This window comes from Hoplias malabaricus, chromosome 4 (assembly GCF_029633855.1).
Source record: "Hoplias malabaricus isolate fHopMal1 chromosome 4, fHopMal1.hap1, whole genome shotgun sequence".
NCBI lineage: Eukaryota > Metazoa > Chordata > Actinopteri > Characiformes > Erythrinidae > Hoplias > Hoplias malabaricus.
In genome coordinates, this window is record NC_089803.1 from 40,964,205 (window position 1) to 40,978,906 (window position 14,702).

General features: G+C 39.5%; 1 protein-coding gene across 1 annotated transcript; it reads left to right on the forward strand.

Moving 5' to 3' along the window:
• Window positions 1-966: 966 nt before the first annotated feature.
• pus7l (pseudouridine synthase 7 like) lies at window positions 967-12,512 on the forward strand. Its single transcript, XM_066666867.1, has 8 exons — window positions 967-1,979; window positions 2,418-2,577; window positions 4,718-4,913; window positions 5,051-5,149; window positions 5,942-6,023; window positions 7,571-7,860; window positions 8,384-8,437; window positions 10,319-12,512. Exons 1-8 carry the CDS (start codon window positions 1,187-1,189, stop codon window positions 10,637-10,639), a joined length of 1,995 nt encoding a protein of 664 aa, XP_066522964.1. The 5' UTR covers window positions 967-1,186; the 3' UTR covers window positions 10,640-12,512.
• The last annotated feature ends 2,190 nt before the right edge of the window (window positions 12,513-14,702 follow it).

A 14,702-nucleotide genomic window follows, 5' to 3' on the forward strand; every position in this document is an offset into this window, starting at 1 on the left:
CTATATTTGTTCAAGAAGTGTGAAAGGAAATTTGACTATTAAAACAGAGGAGCAGTAAGCACACGAATCAACCTGGATTTGAGCTGACTGATGAAATCTACAAGTTTTTCACATGCTTTTAACTTGGGAAGGATTTTGTTCTTCTAAACTCTCTATATACTGTGGAGAATCTGGTTAAATTAAGATATTCAATTACAAAATTTTTTTTTTTTATTCTATTATTGCTTTGAACAAAGAAAAAGTCTAAGATGGTAAGTAGGGTGGCATGGTGGTGCAATAGATAGTGCCGCCGTCACACATTTCCAAGGTCCTGGGATTGTGGGTTTGAGCCAGGTCGCAGTGAGGAGTTTGGTTTGTGTTCCCAATGTCTGCATAGGTTTTCTCCCACAATCCAAAAACACATTTTGGTCGGTGTACTGGCTGTTGGCACTCCATTTGCACAAGGGTGTGTTCCTATCAGTGAGTCCAGTCTCAGCCACAGCTAATCTGCCCACAAGTAAACGGTGAGTCTGATACTTTTAGAGCATTATGTTGGCCTCACTGTCAGGATTCTACCAAGTGTCTGCCTCACTGTACATCTGCGTATACGTATTTCTGTCTATCATTTTGTACTTCTGTACTTTTTGTACATTAAGTGGCAAAAAGTATCAGACTCACCCTAGAGAGCCTAGCAGAGTGAAACTAAATACAATTTGGCTGATTCAGTTTTATACATCCCTGTACTGAAGTCAATCACCAATAGGAGGGGGGTGTATTCCAACACTCCTCCAAATGTTACATAGTGCACATTCTGCAGTTTTTTTTTTGAAGCTGTAACATTAAGGTATCATATCATATCTTGTATGGTAGAAATGTATATGATAAAAATAATACTAAAAAAGTAGCGCTATTTCTTTAAGGTGGAGTTAGGACGCTGTAGCTTTAAGGTGGAGCTCCTCCTTTGAGCTTCCACACGTGGGACGGAACTGTTCTGACTGTTTACATGTGGGGGAATGTAGGAACGGTGTAATCGCTGAATGAAATACTCCGAGGACGCCATGCACATTTCATTCAGGAGTTTGTGATTTATTTTTAACAAAGGTTTAAAAATTGTTGCGTGTTATCAAAATGTGAGCCTGCTCACACCCGCTCAAAAAGAAACAAGAACTGTGTAACTGTGGCGTTACTGTCTCTTTCCGGTGTTAGAATGGAGAGTCATTGTGTCCACCGCTTTATTTACGACCACGAAGGGTTCAGGGGCAGCATCAAGAACTCAACCAGGGACTTTGTGGTCACTGAGATAGACGTCCATGGGCGACCTGTGAATACTATGAGAAGTAAAGATAAACTGGAGGAACACTTCCCAAACACTAAAATCACAAAGTGTTCCAACAGTGAAAATATCAGAACTGAAAAACAAGACTTGAATGAGATGGTGGATGACTTCACCAGTGTGAATGGGGATGAAATTCTGACCCAGGGGGCCTTTGACCTGAATGCCATTCTTGGCTGCTCTGTAAACGAGGCCCTGGAAGAGTTTGCCAACAAACTTTTGAGGTGTAGTGAGGATCAAAAGGAGGGCATGGAAATGACTCTTGGGTCTTTCCCAGACAAACACCATCGAGCCAGTGTCCATAGGGCGGTGAGACACACCTACCCCTATCTAATGACCACCACCAACCAGACAGAGATCCGGGTCAAACATGATCCAGACTTTAAAGAACTCTCACAGCTAGTATCTGAGGAGGAAGCAGAAGATTTCTTCAGGTTCATAGATGCTAAAGTCCCTGGCTCGGCCTTCACCTTCTTGCCTGATGACAGCAAGCAGCACCGGAAGTCTGTCCACCATTTTGTGAGCAAGAGGTTTGGGAAGCTGTTGGAGACCAAGAGCTTCACAGAGCAGGACAGGACTGCCATTACAGTTAGACTGAGAGAGAGAGGAAAACAGGGCAAGAAGAGGACAGCAGCAAATTGTGAAGAGCAGGTTGATACCTACACAGGTGAAAGAGAAGGATGACTAAAAATCCTGATACAGTTCCATTCATATGACTATTACAGTATCTGAAGAACCAAAAAAAACCCATTAAATTTAACAATGATATATCTTTGTTCACCTCTTCTAGGGTTATGATTAATCTCAGGAAAGCCAAGAAACAAGCATAGTATATGTTTTGTATGTTGGCATGCTGGTCAACCAGTATGATAATGCTAGGTGACCAGCTAAACAAGCACCAGACCAACATAAAACCAGGGACAAAATATGTAAAGTAGCTGTGAGATCATTTAGAATAGAGAAAATATTATGTGAGTTATCTCTGAGTATTACATTTGTTTAGACCCTGTCTCTGTTTAGTCCCCATTTTATTGTTATTTTACAGTATTTTTTACTGTTTAAATGAATGCTACCGATGTTTACAACTTTCTGCTTTTTCAAAAAGGTTTCACACTAAAGAAAGAAAACCTTGAGACTCTGGAGGCCATCAGCTACATGGCAGCAGTGCTTGGAGTTCTTCCTTCTGATTTCTCCTATGCAGGCATCAAAGATAAAAGGGCAATTTCCTACCAGTCCATGGTTGTAAAGAAGATTTCTGCAGAGAGGTAATGGTTGGAGTAAATTGTGAGCATTACGATAATAAGACACCATTGCTTTGTCCCATACAGTTACACTAATCACACTGTTAAAAGTGTATATATTGGATATATTTTATTTGAATTTGTGTGTGATATTCATGTTCCATTACCTGCTGTTTTTCCAATCCACCTTGAAAAAACATGTAATTCTAATATAATTAATTATAGCTATCACTATTATAATCAGACTTGAAAATATTATATATATACAGGGGTTGGACAATGAAACTGAAACACCCGTCATTTTAGTGTGGGAGGATTCATGGCTAAATTGGACCAGCCTGGTGACAAATCTTCATTAATTGCACATTGCCCCAGTAAGAGCAGAGTGTGAAGGTTCAATTAGCAGAGGGTAAGAGCACAGTTTTGCTCAAAATATTGCAATGCACACAACATTATGGGTGACATACCAGAGTTCAAAAGAGGACAAATTGTTGGTGCACGTCTTGCTGGCGCATCTGTGACCAAGACAGCAAGTCTTTGTGATGTATCAAGAGCCACGGTATCCAGGGTAATGTCAGCATACCACCAAGAAGGACGAAACACATCCAGCAGGATCAACTGTGGATGCGAGAGGAAGCTGTCTGAAAGGGATGTTCGGGTGCTGACCCGGATTGTATCCAAAAAACATAAAACCACGGCTGCCCAAATCACGGCAGAAATAAATGTGCACCTCAACTCGCCTGTTTCCACTAGAACTGTCCATCGGGAGCCCCACAGGGCCGGGCTGCTATAGCCAAACCTTTGGTCACTCATGCCAATGCAAACGTCGGTTTCAATGGTGCAAGGAGCGCAAATCTTGGGCTGTGGACAATGTGAAACATGTATTGTTCTCTGATGAGTCCACGTTTACTGTTTTCCCCACATCCGGGAGAGTTACGGTGTGAAGAAGCCCCAAAGAAGCGTACCACCCAGACTGTTGCATGCCCAGAGTGAAGCATGGGGGTGGATCAGTGATGGTTTGGGCTGCCATATTATGGCATTTCCTTGGCCCAATACTTGTGCTAGATGGGCGCGTCACTGCCAAGGACTACCGAACCATTCTGGAGGACCACGTGCATCCAATGGTTCAAACATTGTATCCTGAAGGCGGTGCCGTGTATCAGGATGACAATGCACCAATACACACAGCAAGACTGGTGAAAGATTGGTTTGATGAACATGAAAGTGAAGTTGAACATCTCCCATGGCCTGCACAGTCACCAGATCTAAATATTATTGAGACACTTTGGGGTGTTTTGGAGGAGCGAGTCAGGAAACGTTTTCCTCCACCAGCATCACGTAGTGACCTGGCCACTATCCTGCAAGAAGAATGGCTTACAATCCCTCTGACCACTGTGCAGGATATTGTATATGTCATTCCCAAGATGAATTGACGCTGTATTGGCCGCAAAAGGAGGCCCTACAACATACTGACTGAAATTGTGGTCTAAAACCAGGTGTTTCAGTTTCATTGTCCAACCCATGTGCATATTTCTTATAACTCTGTACTCAGGTTAGGTAAAATAGTGTTAGCTCTTTCTGTGTGAAATTCTGTGTTTACCTGCTAGCTAGCAACTAGAGATTAAAAAATGGGAGGGGCAAGAATAGTCTGCTGTGAAAACTCTTCTAAGGTGGCTATGACAATAACATGTACTGCACTTAATATAAAAAAGAAAGCATTAAAAACTGTACAACTCTTGATTTGTGTGATTGTCTAAATTAAAAAAACAAAATAAAATCTAGATTTTTAATGCATACACATTTACTTTAAATAATTTAATTAATTACTGAATTAAAAATGTATAGTTCAGCTGAAGGACCTCCAAAACGTAATGTATTTTTATGACTGCTTGGAAATGGGTTAAGATATTAAGCTTTTATCTGTTTTTCACAGTAGATTTCAAAGGCCCACCCCTTACAGTGCTATGCAGTTTAGATAAAGCTATATTGGTGATGTCTTATGCCACACTTCTGTGACTTATTCCACTTAATGAATGTGTTTAAGCACTAAAATATAGTCTGATTAAACATGTTTATATAAATTAGTATATATATAAAATATGATGTGATCATTATTGATTATTGATATTGATGTGATGGTTGTTTCCTGGGATATGTTTGATAGGTTATTGGAGAAGGCCTCCGAGTTTGACAGGAGGGGAATGCAGCTGTCTAATATTCACCCAGTAAATGAACCTCTTAGACTCGGGAGGTTACAGGGCAATCACTTTGACCTTGTCATCCGGGATCTGATGCCTCATGGGAAGTGTGATTCTTCAGACCTGGAAATGCTTGTGAAAGAGGCTGTGGAGAATGTGAAGGTGAATCTAATGAGAAGCTCATTTTGGCTTGATATTATAACTCTGTATAAAAGTATATTCTAGCTGGAGTAACTTAACCACAGCATTTAACATTCAAGTGTGTTCATTCTATTTACATCTGGCAAAATTCAATGCAGGCTCAGGGCTTTGTGAATTATTATGGGCCTCAGAGGTTTGGAAATAGCCAGAGGGTTCAAGCCGATCAAATTGGACTTGCTCTTTTGAAGGAAGACATGGTAAGAAGGCTTTTCTCATTTTAACTGTTGTGATTAGAGGGTTTATGTACACTCTATGTCCTACGTTTGCATACAACCCTTATAATAAGCAAATTCAACGACTATAAAGTGCACCCACTTTGGAAACGTGCTAAATTGTGTGCACACAGCTTGTGTAATCTATACTCAAAAGCATGAAATGAAATATACATTCTTTAGCAGCCACCCCTTCCCCCTTCACTCTGTATGGACCACCATAGAGCAGGTACTGTATGATTTGGGTGGGGGTTCAGTCTAATGCTGCAGTGACATTGAGGGCTTTAAAAACTCAAGCAGCACTGCTGTGTCTGATCGACTCATATCAGCATGACGCACACTATCACTTCACCACCATGTCAGTTTCACTGCAGCACTAAGAATGATCCACCATCCAAATCACAGTTGGTCTGTGGGGGTCCTGACCATTGAAGAACCGAGTGAAATGGAGATAAAGTATGCAGAGGAACATATGAACTAAAGTGTGTTATTGTAGAGCTACAAAGTACTCCTGCATGGTCAGTGATTGGTCTGTGTTTGGGTTCTGTAATCTGAGCTGTGCTGTCCTTGCCCATGCTTGTGTAGCTGAAGTGTGACAGGGAGAACCCTAAATACTGGGGATTTGATGCCAGCAATAGCCTTGAATTCTTGAATTTACGTGTGGATATTTAAATGGTGGCCAGTCAGGACTTATAATACAGGTGGATGCCAGAACTTATAATACAGTGCTCACTTAACTGTGGTCTAACACTTAAACATCCTGTGTGTCTCCCTCAGATTACAGCTGTTCGATTATTTCTGAGCCCAGATGAAAGTGATGACCTTCAAAATAAAGCAAAGAAGCATTTTCTTGTCACAGGCAAGTACACCTACAACACCATTTAAACTGCCCCAGGGGAACTACTTTTCAATTTTGCTGCAGCCCAGCACACACCAAGGAACTCTGAAACACAAACACTCTGTTCGTGAGCTGATGCTCTACCAACTGAGTCAGCTTGGTTCACATTCCACCTCTGGCAATTTGATGGTTGTCTCTTGAAGGTGTGTTTTCAAATTCAGTCCAACCTTAAAGGTTAGGCGGTCCCATTCCTCCTGGTTGATTTTCGTTTCCACGGAGTGCAAGGCATTCTCTTACTTAGGGAAAATACCACTTACCAAAGGAGTCCCTTTTGAGTTTTTGACTTTCAGAGTCCCTGGGAGTCCAGGAGGCTGGATTTGTGGTACCACAAGCAGATAGTAAGTACCCCTGTGATAACCATAATTTTTAGCAGATTTATTTTTTATCTGCAGTGTTGTTAATGGTTTGAAATGGTGGGAATATTTCGTTGCTGTACAAAAAAAAATAAATCTCCAAAATAGTGACTTTAGATGAGAAGGAAATATCCAGTCTCTGTAAAAATATTTTATTCCACTTAATTTTTGGGAATTTCTATTGATCCATTTATCATGAAATGCTCACACAATGTGAAGGACAGTGGCTGTGTTCAAATGATGTAGTAAACAAAAAATCCACAAAAATGGAAATACACTATTTTTACACTTTTTTTCTGGAACAGCGATGATTTGAAATAATTAAATGAGTAAACTGTACGAGTCTTGGGTCAGTCACAGTATTTTTTATCAGAGAATGAACATGTAGAACAGAGCATTTGAAATAGATTATGTATGTATTAGTTATATTATGCATATATAAGCCAGATGTCAGGAAGCAGATGGAATTTAAATATATCTTATTAATTATTTCAAGTTTTTTAAGTTATGCAGTAGGTTATTAAATGATAAGATTTGCTCATGAGTCTAAAAATACAAGACATTCTTCAAGTTAATTTTAGTGTAATTCATTCTCAGTGTTTTCTTATTTTTCAATTGTTACAGATTTGTTATTATTTACAGCCCTTCATTATTCTGAACACATCTAAAATGTAATTCTTTTAGCATCTGGATTATTAGTTGAATCCTTTAATGTTATTAGATTTGTTCTTACATTTAGCAAAATTATTATTGAAAGAGAAAATCCAAACCTACTGGTACTGGTATACTAACCCTCTGGTACTGGATACTTGTGATATATTCCAACACTCATAGAACACTTATACAGGAAAATGGAGATTAGTCACGGCATGCCATATAAAATGTAGTTTGTTAGTGCGCTCATTTACATATTGTGTTAGTCACCTGTATAAGCATTGCTAAGGGCATTGTTTTGTTTATAGGTTTGGGAATGGTAGAAATGTAAATATAAATGGCCAAACCTCCTTAGGTTTTGAAACTAGTATAAAATATCAATATCTTTCAAAATATTTGATCAAATTTGTACAGGAATTTCAGTATTGTTGGATACTCTATGCAACTGCATTGTGGAATGTGAGAAAAATGATACTGATGAAGTATATGTTTCTTCCTCAGGCAATGCCAAAGAGAGCCTGGCACTGATGCCTGCATATAAAGCTAGAGAAAGACTGATGCTAAAGGCACTGCACCGTTACTGCAGTGGTCAGGAGGGCTGTGGTCGAGCGTGGCTCAGCTTGCCCCATGGCATGAGGGTATTCTACCTGCATGCCTACTGCAGCCGGGTCTGGAACGAGGCAGCATCCCACCGCCTAAACACACTAGCACACAGGCCTGTCAAAGGAGATCTGGTGTGTATTAGGCCCAGGAGAGAGAATCCAGCAACAGAAGAATCATATACATCACAGGCGAGTCATTTGTTGACAATGCTGACACACCAGCTGAAGTAGTTCTTAAAGAACAAGTATGCACTGATTAGCTGGTTTAGTCATTATGCAAAGAACCTTGAGCAACATTTTAGAAGGCCTGTCACCATTATTAGAGCTATTATAATTGTTTAATAGCAATTAATTTGCAAACTATAATTATCTTCCATAAATTTCCACATTAACAATTTATAAGCCTTTGTTTTTACATCAGTAAAATACTCATTCAAGTAGCTACCAAAAATAAAGTACTTACTACAATGTAATGCAGTAGTGAGGAAAATAAGTTAACAGTACAGAATAATGGAAAACAAAAATAAACATATACACAACATAGTTGAACCATGTACAAAGTATGTTCCTCCATAAATGCACTTTTAACTTAAAGTATGAGTATTTGAGAAATGTAGAGTCATTTTACAACAGTCAGTTTATCAGAGTCTAATGTCAGTACATGTTACAGAAGTGTTTAATAATTACTGTCTTTTTTTTTTTCTTCCCTCAGGTCCATGTTGTCACTCTTGCAGATGAGAGAGACAATGTGTTTTCAATAGAACAGGTTCAGTATCCCCTCTCTTTCTGTATTACTCCACTACCGCATATTTATATCAAATCTATAATAACTTTAAAGGCTAAAAATACAGGAGTGTTATGAAGTGCTCAATTTGAGAGTCAGGATTGTTTGAAGTGGTGGTGATAGGAACCAGAAGTCCATAGTCATTAATATTTCAAAAACTTGCATCACAAGTTTTTACATGAAATATTTATAAACACTGCCTAATGACTGAAACATTGTTCCAAGTAACCATAGTAACATTGCTCCATAATAAGATTTCAGTAGTAAGCACTTACAAATGTGTAAAATACAATGTATTTATTTAATATATATTTTAGATTGTTTAAATAGGTTATTACCTGTTTATTTACTAATGTCTTTCATTGTAATACTTCAGTTGCAAGCAGACCTCAAATTTGTCTCTAGAATATAAACAGGTTAATAATACTTAAATCCAGACTGATCTAATATGGTAGTTATTGCTAGTAAATTAACTCATTTTGTGGTTCTTGTGCATGGTTGGATTAGTTTATATTCGGGTGTCCTGTTGCTCAGAAGTGACTATGAACCAGCAATAAATTTACCAGAGGTACCAGTTTGGTATGCAACTCCATTGCTATGAACCATAGAATTAATAAAAACTGCCTAAATGTAAGTCTGTAGTTATAAAAGGTGAATTAGTAACACTTTAATTATGGTCTTGCAAAATCCACAAGAAATGCTTTTTTTTATATAGGTTGTTCTTCATGAACATTAATAAGCACCAACGTTTGCACCTACTAAGTGCTTGTCATTGAGAACGAGTGTTGAAATTGTAATAAATAAGCCTTTAATTCTAATGGCCAGTGAGATTTTATGCCATGATATAAAAGGAATATAAAAGATACTAAAAGAAACACACGATGCACCTTGATATCCACAATAATAGTGAATAGGCTTTGCAGCTTACAAACATTTTTTAACTGCAGTAACATTGCTATTCTGAATGTCTGTCTATTTGCCAGTATTCAACACGTTATAAATGTATATATACAATGTTATAATATGTTAATCTTAAGTCACTATTAACTGCTTATCATCATTAATCACATATCATTAATAACAGCTTGTTAATAGTTAATACACAGTAGACCTTAAAATAAAGTGTTACCATGAATACAATGGAATCAGAATTTTGCTAAAATTGAAACTGAACTAGTTTGCTCTGCCTGACGATTTCATGAGTGTGTACACATTTCCTAATGAGTTTTTGAATGACAGCTCAGACGAAATGTATGCACTTGCTGCATAGCAACAAAGTCTGGGGCACAGAGCTGCCACTCAAACTCATTAGCCAATGGGGACTTAAAATTCTGTTGGTCTAATCCACAAAATGTTTTTCCAGTGGCACTTTTGCTTGACCTCATGAGCTTTAGCAAACTGTTGACAGGCTGCATTGTTCTTAATGGAGAGCAGTTTTTTTTCCTTGCATCCATGACGTCCGATTGTTTGACATCTGACCTGTTATTTCAGCTTCCAGAGACCTGCTAGTCCTAGAGGTTCATAATCTCTTAGATGTGTAATATTGGATAATTTTCCTCAATAAATAAATTAAAAGTTCAATGCTTTTGTCTCACTTGTTTAACTGGATTCTCTTTTCTACTTTTGGGATTCATGTGACTCTCTGATGATGTTTTAGGTCATATTTATGCAGAAATATAGAAACATGTAAAACATTCAGAAGCTTTCAAGCAAATTACATTGCTGTAAAAAAACCTGCTGGTTTTAACTTTTCTTTAAACTTAAAAGTCATTGAAATCTTCATTTAAAACTAAATATTATAGATGCAACATCTATACTTACCACGTCTCCTTTTTTTATTGTTTGTTTTTTTTCCTCATCTAGGTGGTCCTCCCCATGCCAGGCAACAGTGTGAAGTATCCAGAGAACACCCTTGGCAAGTGGTATCAGGACAGGCTCGAACAGGATGGACTAAGTGCGTGTCGGTTCAGAATCACCTCTCTGAAACTCAATGTCCCTGGGTGCTACCGCCCTCTGTTGGCTCATCCCCACAATGTCCATTACAGCCTTCTTAACAACGAGGAGCCGCTCGGCACAGAACTGTCGCCCCCTGTTTCCACAACCAGCCTGAAACTGTCTTTTGATTTGGATTCGTCCTGCTATGCCACAGTTTGTCTGAGGGAAATCATGAAGTGCGACCCTTAGGAATTTTGTTTGTAGACTTTAATCCCAATAATGAATGAGTGGACAAACACATTTTGGAAACTATCACATTCAAAATATAAGTCCGAAAGTGGGACGGGGTTCAATTCCATACAATGGCCACTAGATGGGGTTGGGTCTATTACTAAAGCAGAGATTTTGAGTTGAGAAAGTGTATGTGGAATGCCACTGCAATGCACACATTAAAATGAGTTCTTTGTTTGATTTTACAATATAATTTCAAAATCCTCGTGAGGAGTGCTTTAATATGTTATCAAATTACATACTGTTTTTGACAAGTTTAGTGCTCATCTTGCGTTTAAATGGTCACTGGAAAAGAGTCGTTGGAGTAGCCTGTTGGGTATCTGAATGTCCACCCATGTCTTGTACATAGCAGTCTATGGTTCACTGCCCTGTCTGGGTAACCACACACAATTGTATGCCTCTCTAGATAAAAGCAGCTGCCAAATTCCATAAATAGATCTGATTTATACCCAGTCACAACAAAATGAACCTCCTTTACAAGAGCATGGCAGGGTCTGAGTAGAGGAGTCTTTGATTATAAGGTGTGAAGGCTACAGTGAACAAGAGACCAGTGTTTTCATTGGCACAGCTTGTTAAAATGGAAAAGTTTGGCATGTAATTATTCCTGGCAACCGGTGTACAAGATGCCTTATGGATGGAGAGACAGGGGCTTTGTAGTGACAGAATACAGCACATTACTCCACTGTTTACCAAGCACCTAAAGTAGTGCTGCTTGATAGGTCTGCACAAAATCACATCTACACAGTTTCCTCCTTCCTCCAAATGGTGGAGCCTGCAACAAGGGTCCAAATATTTATAATGCAAATAGACAAATTTTACTAGCCCTGGAAAAAACTGAAGAATCAACACGTTTAGAGGCTGTTCACCCTTGGACTTGGCTAATGTAAAAAACAAAATCAAGGAGAAGATGCTGGAAGTTGTGTGCAGTTCTAATGAAACGTGAAGATGACTGTCCAAACGAAACAATCAAATGTATCCATTGTCAACTTCAGACACTAAAACCAATAAGCCCATTGCCTATTGGATGATAGGCATCTGGAGTAAGTACATTTAAGTTTTCTTGTCAATTTGACTTTGCTCTTTCTGAGAAGGTGCATTTTGCTAGAAGAGCAGACATGGCTAACGCTGAGGGGGAAAACAAAAGAAGCCATGGTGTACTTTAGTGTGGGAGCCTTGTCAAAATTACACAAAGTTTCCTATTCTGGTGAATTTAGTAGTGACAGCATCCATGCTTCAGTTGTTGTTCAATCTAACCAGAGCGAGCTCCAGAACCACATCCTTTCCCTCTTATCATCTTCAGTGTGCTCTAACCCATGGTGGCTCAGCTCCAGCTAACTGCGCTGACAGCACTTAACCTCAAATAACTGCTCGTGGATCTGCTGCGAGAGAAGAACTGTTCCTTGTGTCTGGATCAAGTGTGTTTGCTTTGTGGTTGTGACAGAGCCCTGAGCTCGTTCTCCTGCAGTGGCCTCGAGCAGTGAGTCCTTCAAGTGAATGAACCAATGGAGACACGCCGGCAAGGATGCTTTCACACGGAGTGCTAAGAAAAACAAGCTCGCGTTGAATTCTCCAAAGTCAGGCCTTGTCCCAACTTTCCTCTACGCCCTAAGGTCTACAATGACGCGAACGCTTTCATGACACGAAAGTCTGCTGCCAGTGTTTTAGGCATCAGAACTTTCAAATAGTGTAAGTTGGCGTCATTCATGGAGCCGGGACGTCTCACGCCTGTGGGGAAATGTTATTCTCTCCGATTGGTTTATGTTCAGAAGCTTCATGCCTTTTAAGGTGGAACGGTATATTTTTTGAGAAAAAAATGGTGGCATGGGGTGGCAGTGGATCATGGCTATCAGCCTTCATAATATTCATGTCTCATCTATAAATAAAATATATATAAATATTAATGTCTCATATTTCACAATCCCACTACTTGCAGACTTACACTCTGTGATTTTTTCGGTATGTGAGGGTGCAGGAGTTCTCATTTCTTTATTTTTACACAACGGACACGACAGCCTCAAACACCTTTGCAGACTGTGACAGAGTAATGCAATGCACTTCTTCACCACAGTGTGGCAGTACACCAATAACATATAGTGGAGTTTGGCGGCTATTTTCACCAAGAATTTGGCTATAGGTGTTTTGTTACACTGCACTGATTAGAAGCCATGCAATTTCTATCTATATATCTATGCACACATTTATTAGAAACACCTGCAGTGTATGTCCAAATGGCCATTATTCTGGTGTATTGTGAGAAACTGTGAGAATCTTTGGTTGATGCAGAGGTTTTGTTAGCAGCACACTCTGAACTCAGCAGTGACACTGAGCTTTAAACTGACATTAAAACACCACTGTGTTTGATACACTCTTATTGTTACAGCTGTGGTTGGAAAATTTATCACTCTAATAATGTCCCATTGACATTGATTCTGTGATCAGAAACTGATGATGAGAAGGAGACTGAAAATCTGTGCTACAATGTGGATGTGCAGTGCTCAGTGACACACTTTGTAGCTACTGAAGTGGCCACTCAGTAGAAGTGCATTTTACATTTATACACAATTACTAATGTTTTTATTTCTTCAGTATTATAATGACATTCATTCATTGTCTGTAAGCGCTTAACTTAAGTTCAGGGTCACAGTGGGTCCGGAGCCTACCCAGAAACACTGGGCACGAGGCAGGAACACACCCTGGAGGGGGTGCCAATCCTTCACAGGGAGATTCACACATTCACGGACACTTGAGTCGCCAATCCATCCATTTTTTTGGACTGTGGGAGGATACCGGAGCACCCGCAGGAAACCCACGCGGACACGGGGAGAACACACCAACTCCTCACAGACAGTCACCCAGAGCTGGACTCAAACCCACAACCTCCAGGTCCCTGGAGCCGTGTGACTGCGACACTACCTGCTGCGCCACCGTGCCACCTTATTATAATGAAAATTAAATTGAAATAAAAATTAACCTATAAAGACTTACTGACATAAATACAGTATCTCACACTTATAACACCATCATTTACATGCTTTATTTTATTGTGGCCCCTAAAGCCCTCAAGGTTCAATGTTGAATGATTTTTGTCTTGGACTTATTGTTCTGATACAATCCATTAATTTGATATAGAACAAAGGTGCCCAAACTTTTGTTCTTAAGGGAGAAAAGTTTAAGTTTGGCTGTGACCAAAATCTTCTCATTCCACCACCACCAGCTCATTACTTCCTACTCTTCAATGATTGTGTTCTCCTGCTGAGTGATAAGGGTCTATACTCTGGCCCACAGCCAAGAACTCCGCCCCAGTCTTCTTAGAGTTCTCCCCCTAGCCTGGAGCTCTAAATTATCAAATTATTTTAGAGGTAAGATTAGGGTATTTTTGATGTCTGGGGTTCCCCCTTGTTTAAGTCATATTTACAGCACTGTACTGAAATTAATGGGGAGAGGGACAGTGGGGGGTTGTTTGCTACCCTCGACCAAAAGTTACAGAGTTCAGTTTCTGAAATGGGGACAACAGAGGTCTTCTTATTACAGGTCAGTGGAATATCACAATCATTATAAAGTTTGTCTTTTTAAAGATTTCTTCCTATTTTCTGGCTATAAAAACAAAACTATCGGCCCTTCCACTTCATATAATCTGACTAAGTGTATGTTTATGCACTGTGATCCAGTACATGCTGAACCCCTATGAATATAAGACGTTATGATAAATGGACATTGTTCTTAAATTGTTGTCCTTCCAGCTTTCCCCCAACTATTCCTTATAAAATCAGTCGATAATATAATGTACTCTTCAGCTGCAGTGATGCGGAGGATAGTGAAGCGCTCCTTCAGTGAAAGGTTTGGAGTGTTTGGTGCTGTGCAGGAGGAAGTTCATGCTAGTACAGGCTCTTATTCATCAGTAATATAAACACACTGCTGGCCTTGCAGTTTTAAACCTTCTCTTTCTCTCTCCCCCTCCACACTCAGTCTCTCTTGCTCTTTCACTCTCCTTTGAATCCCCTCTGTATTTGTACTGCATGAT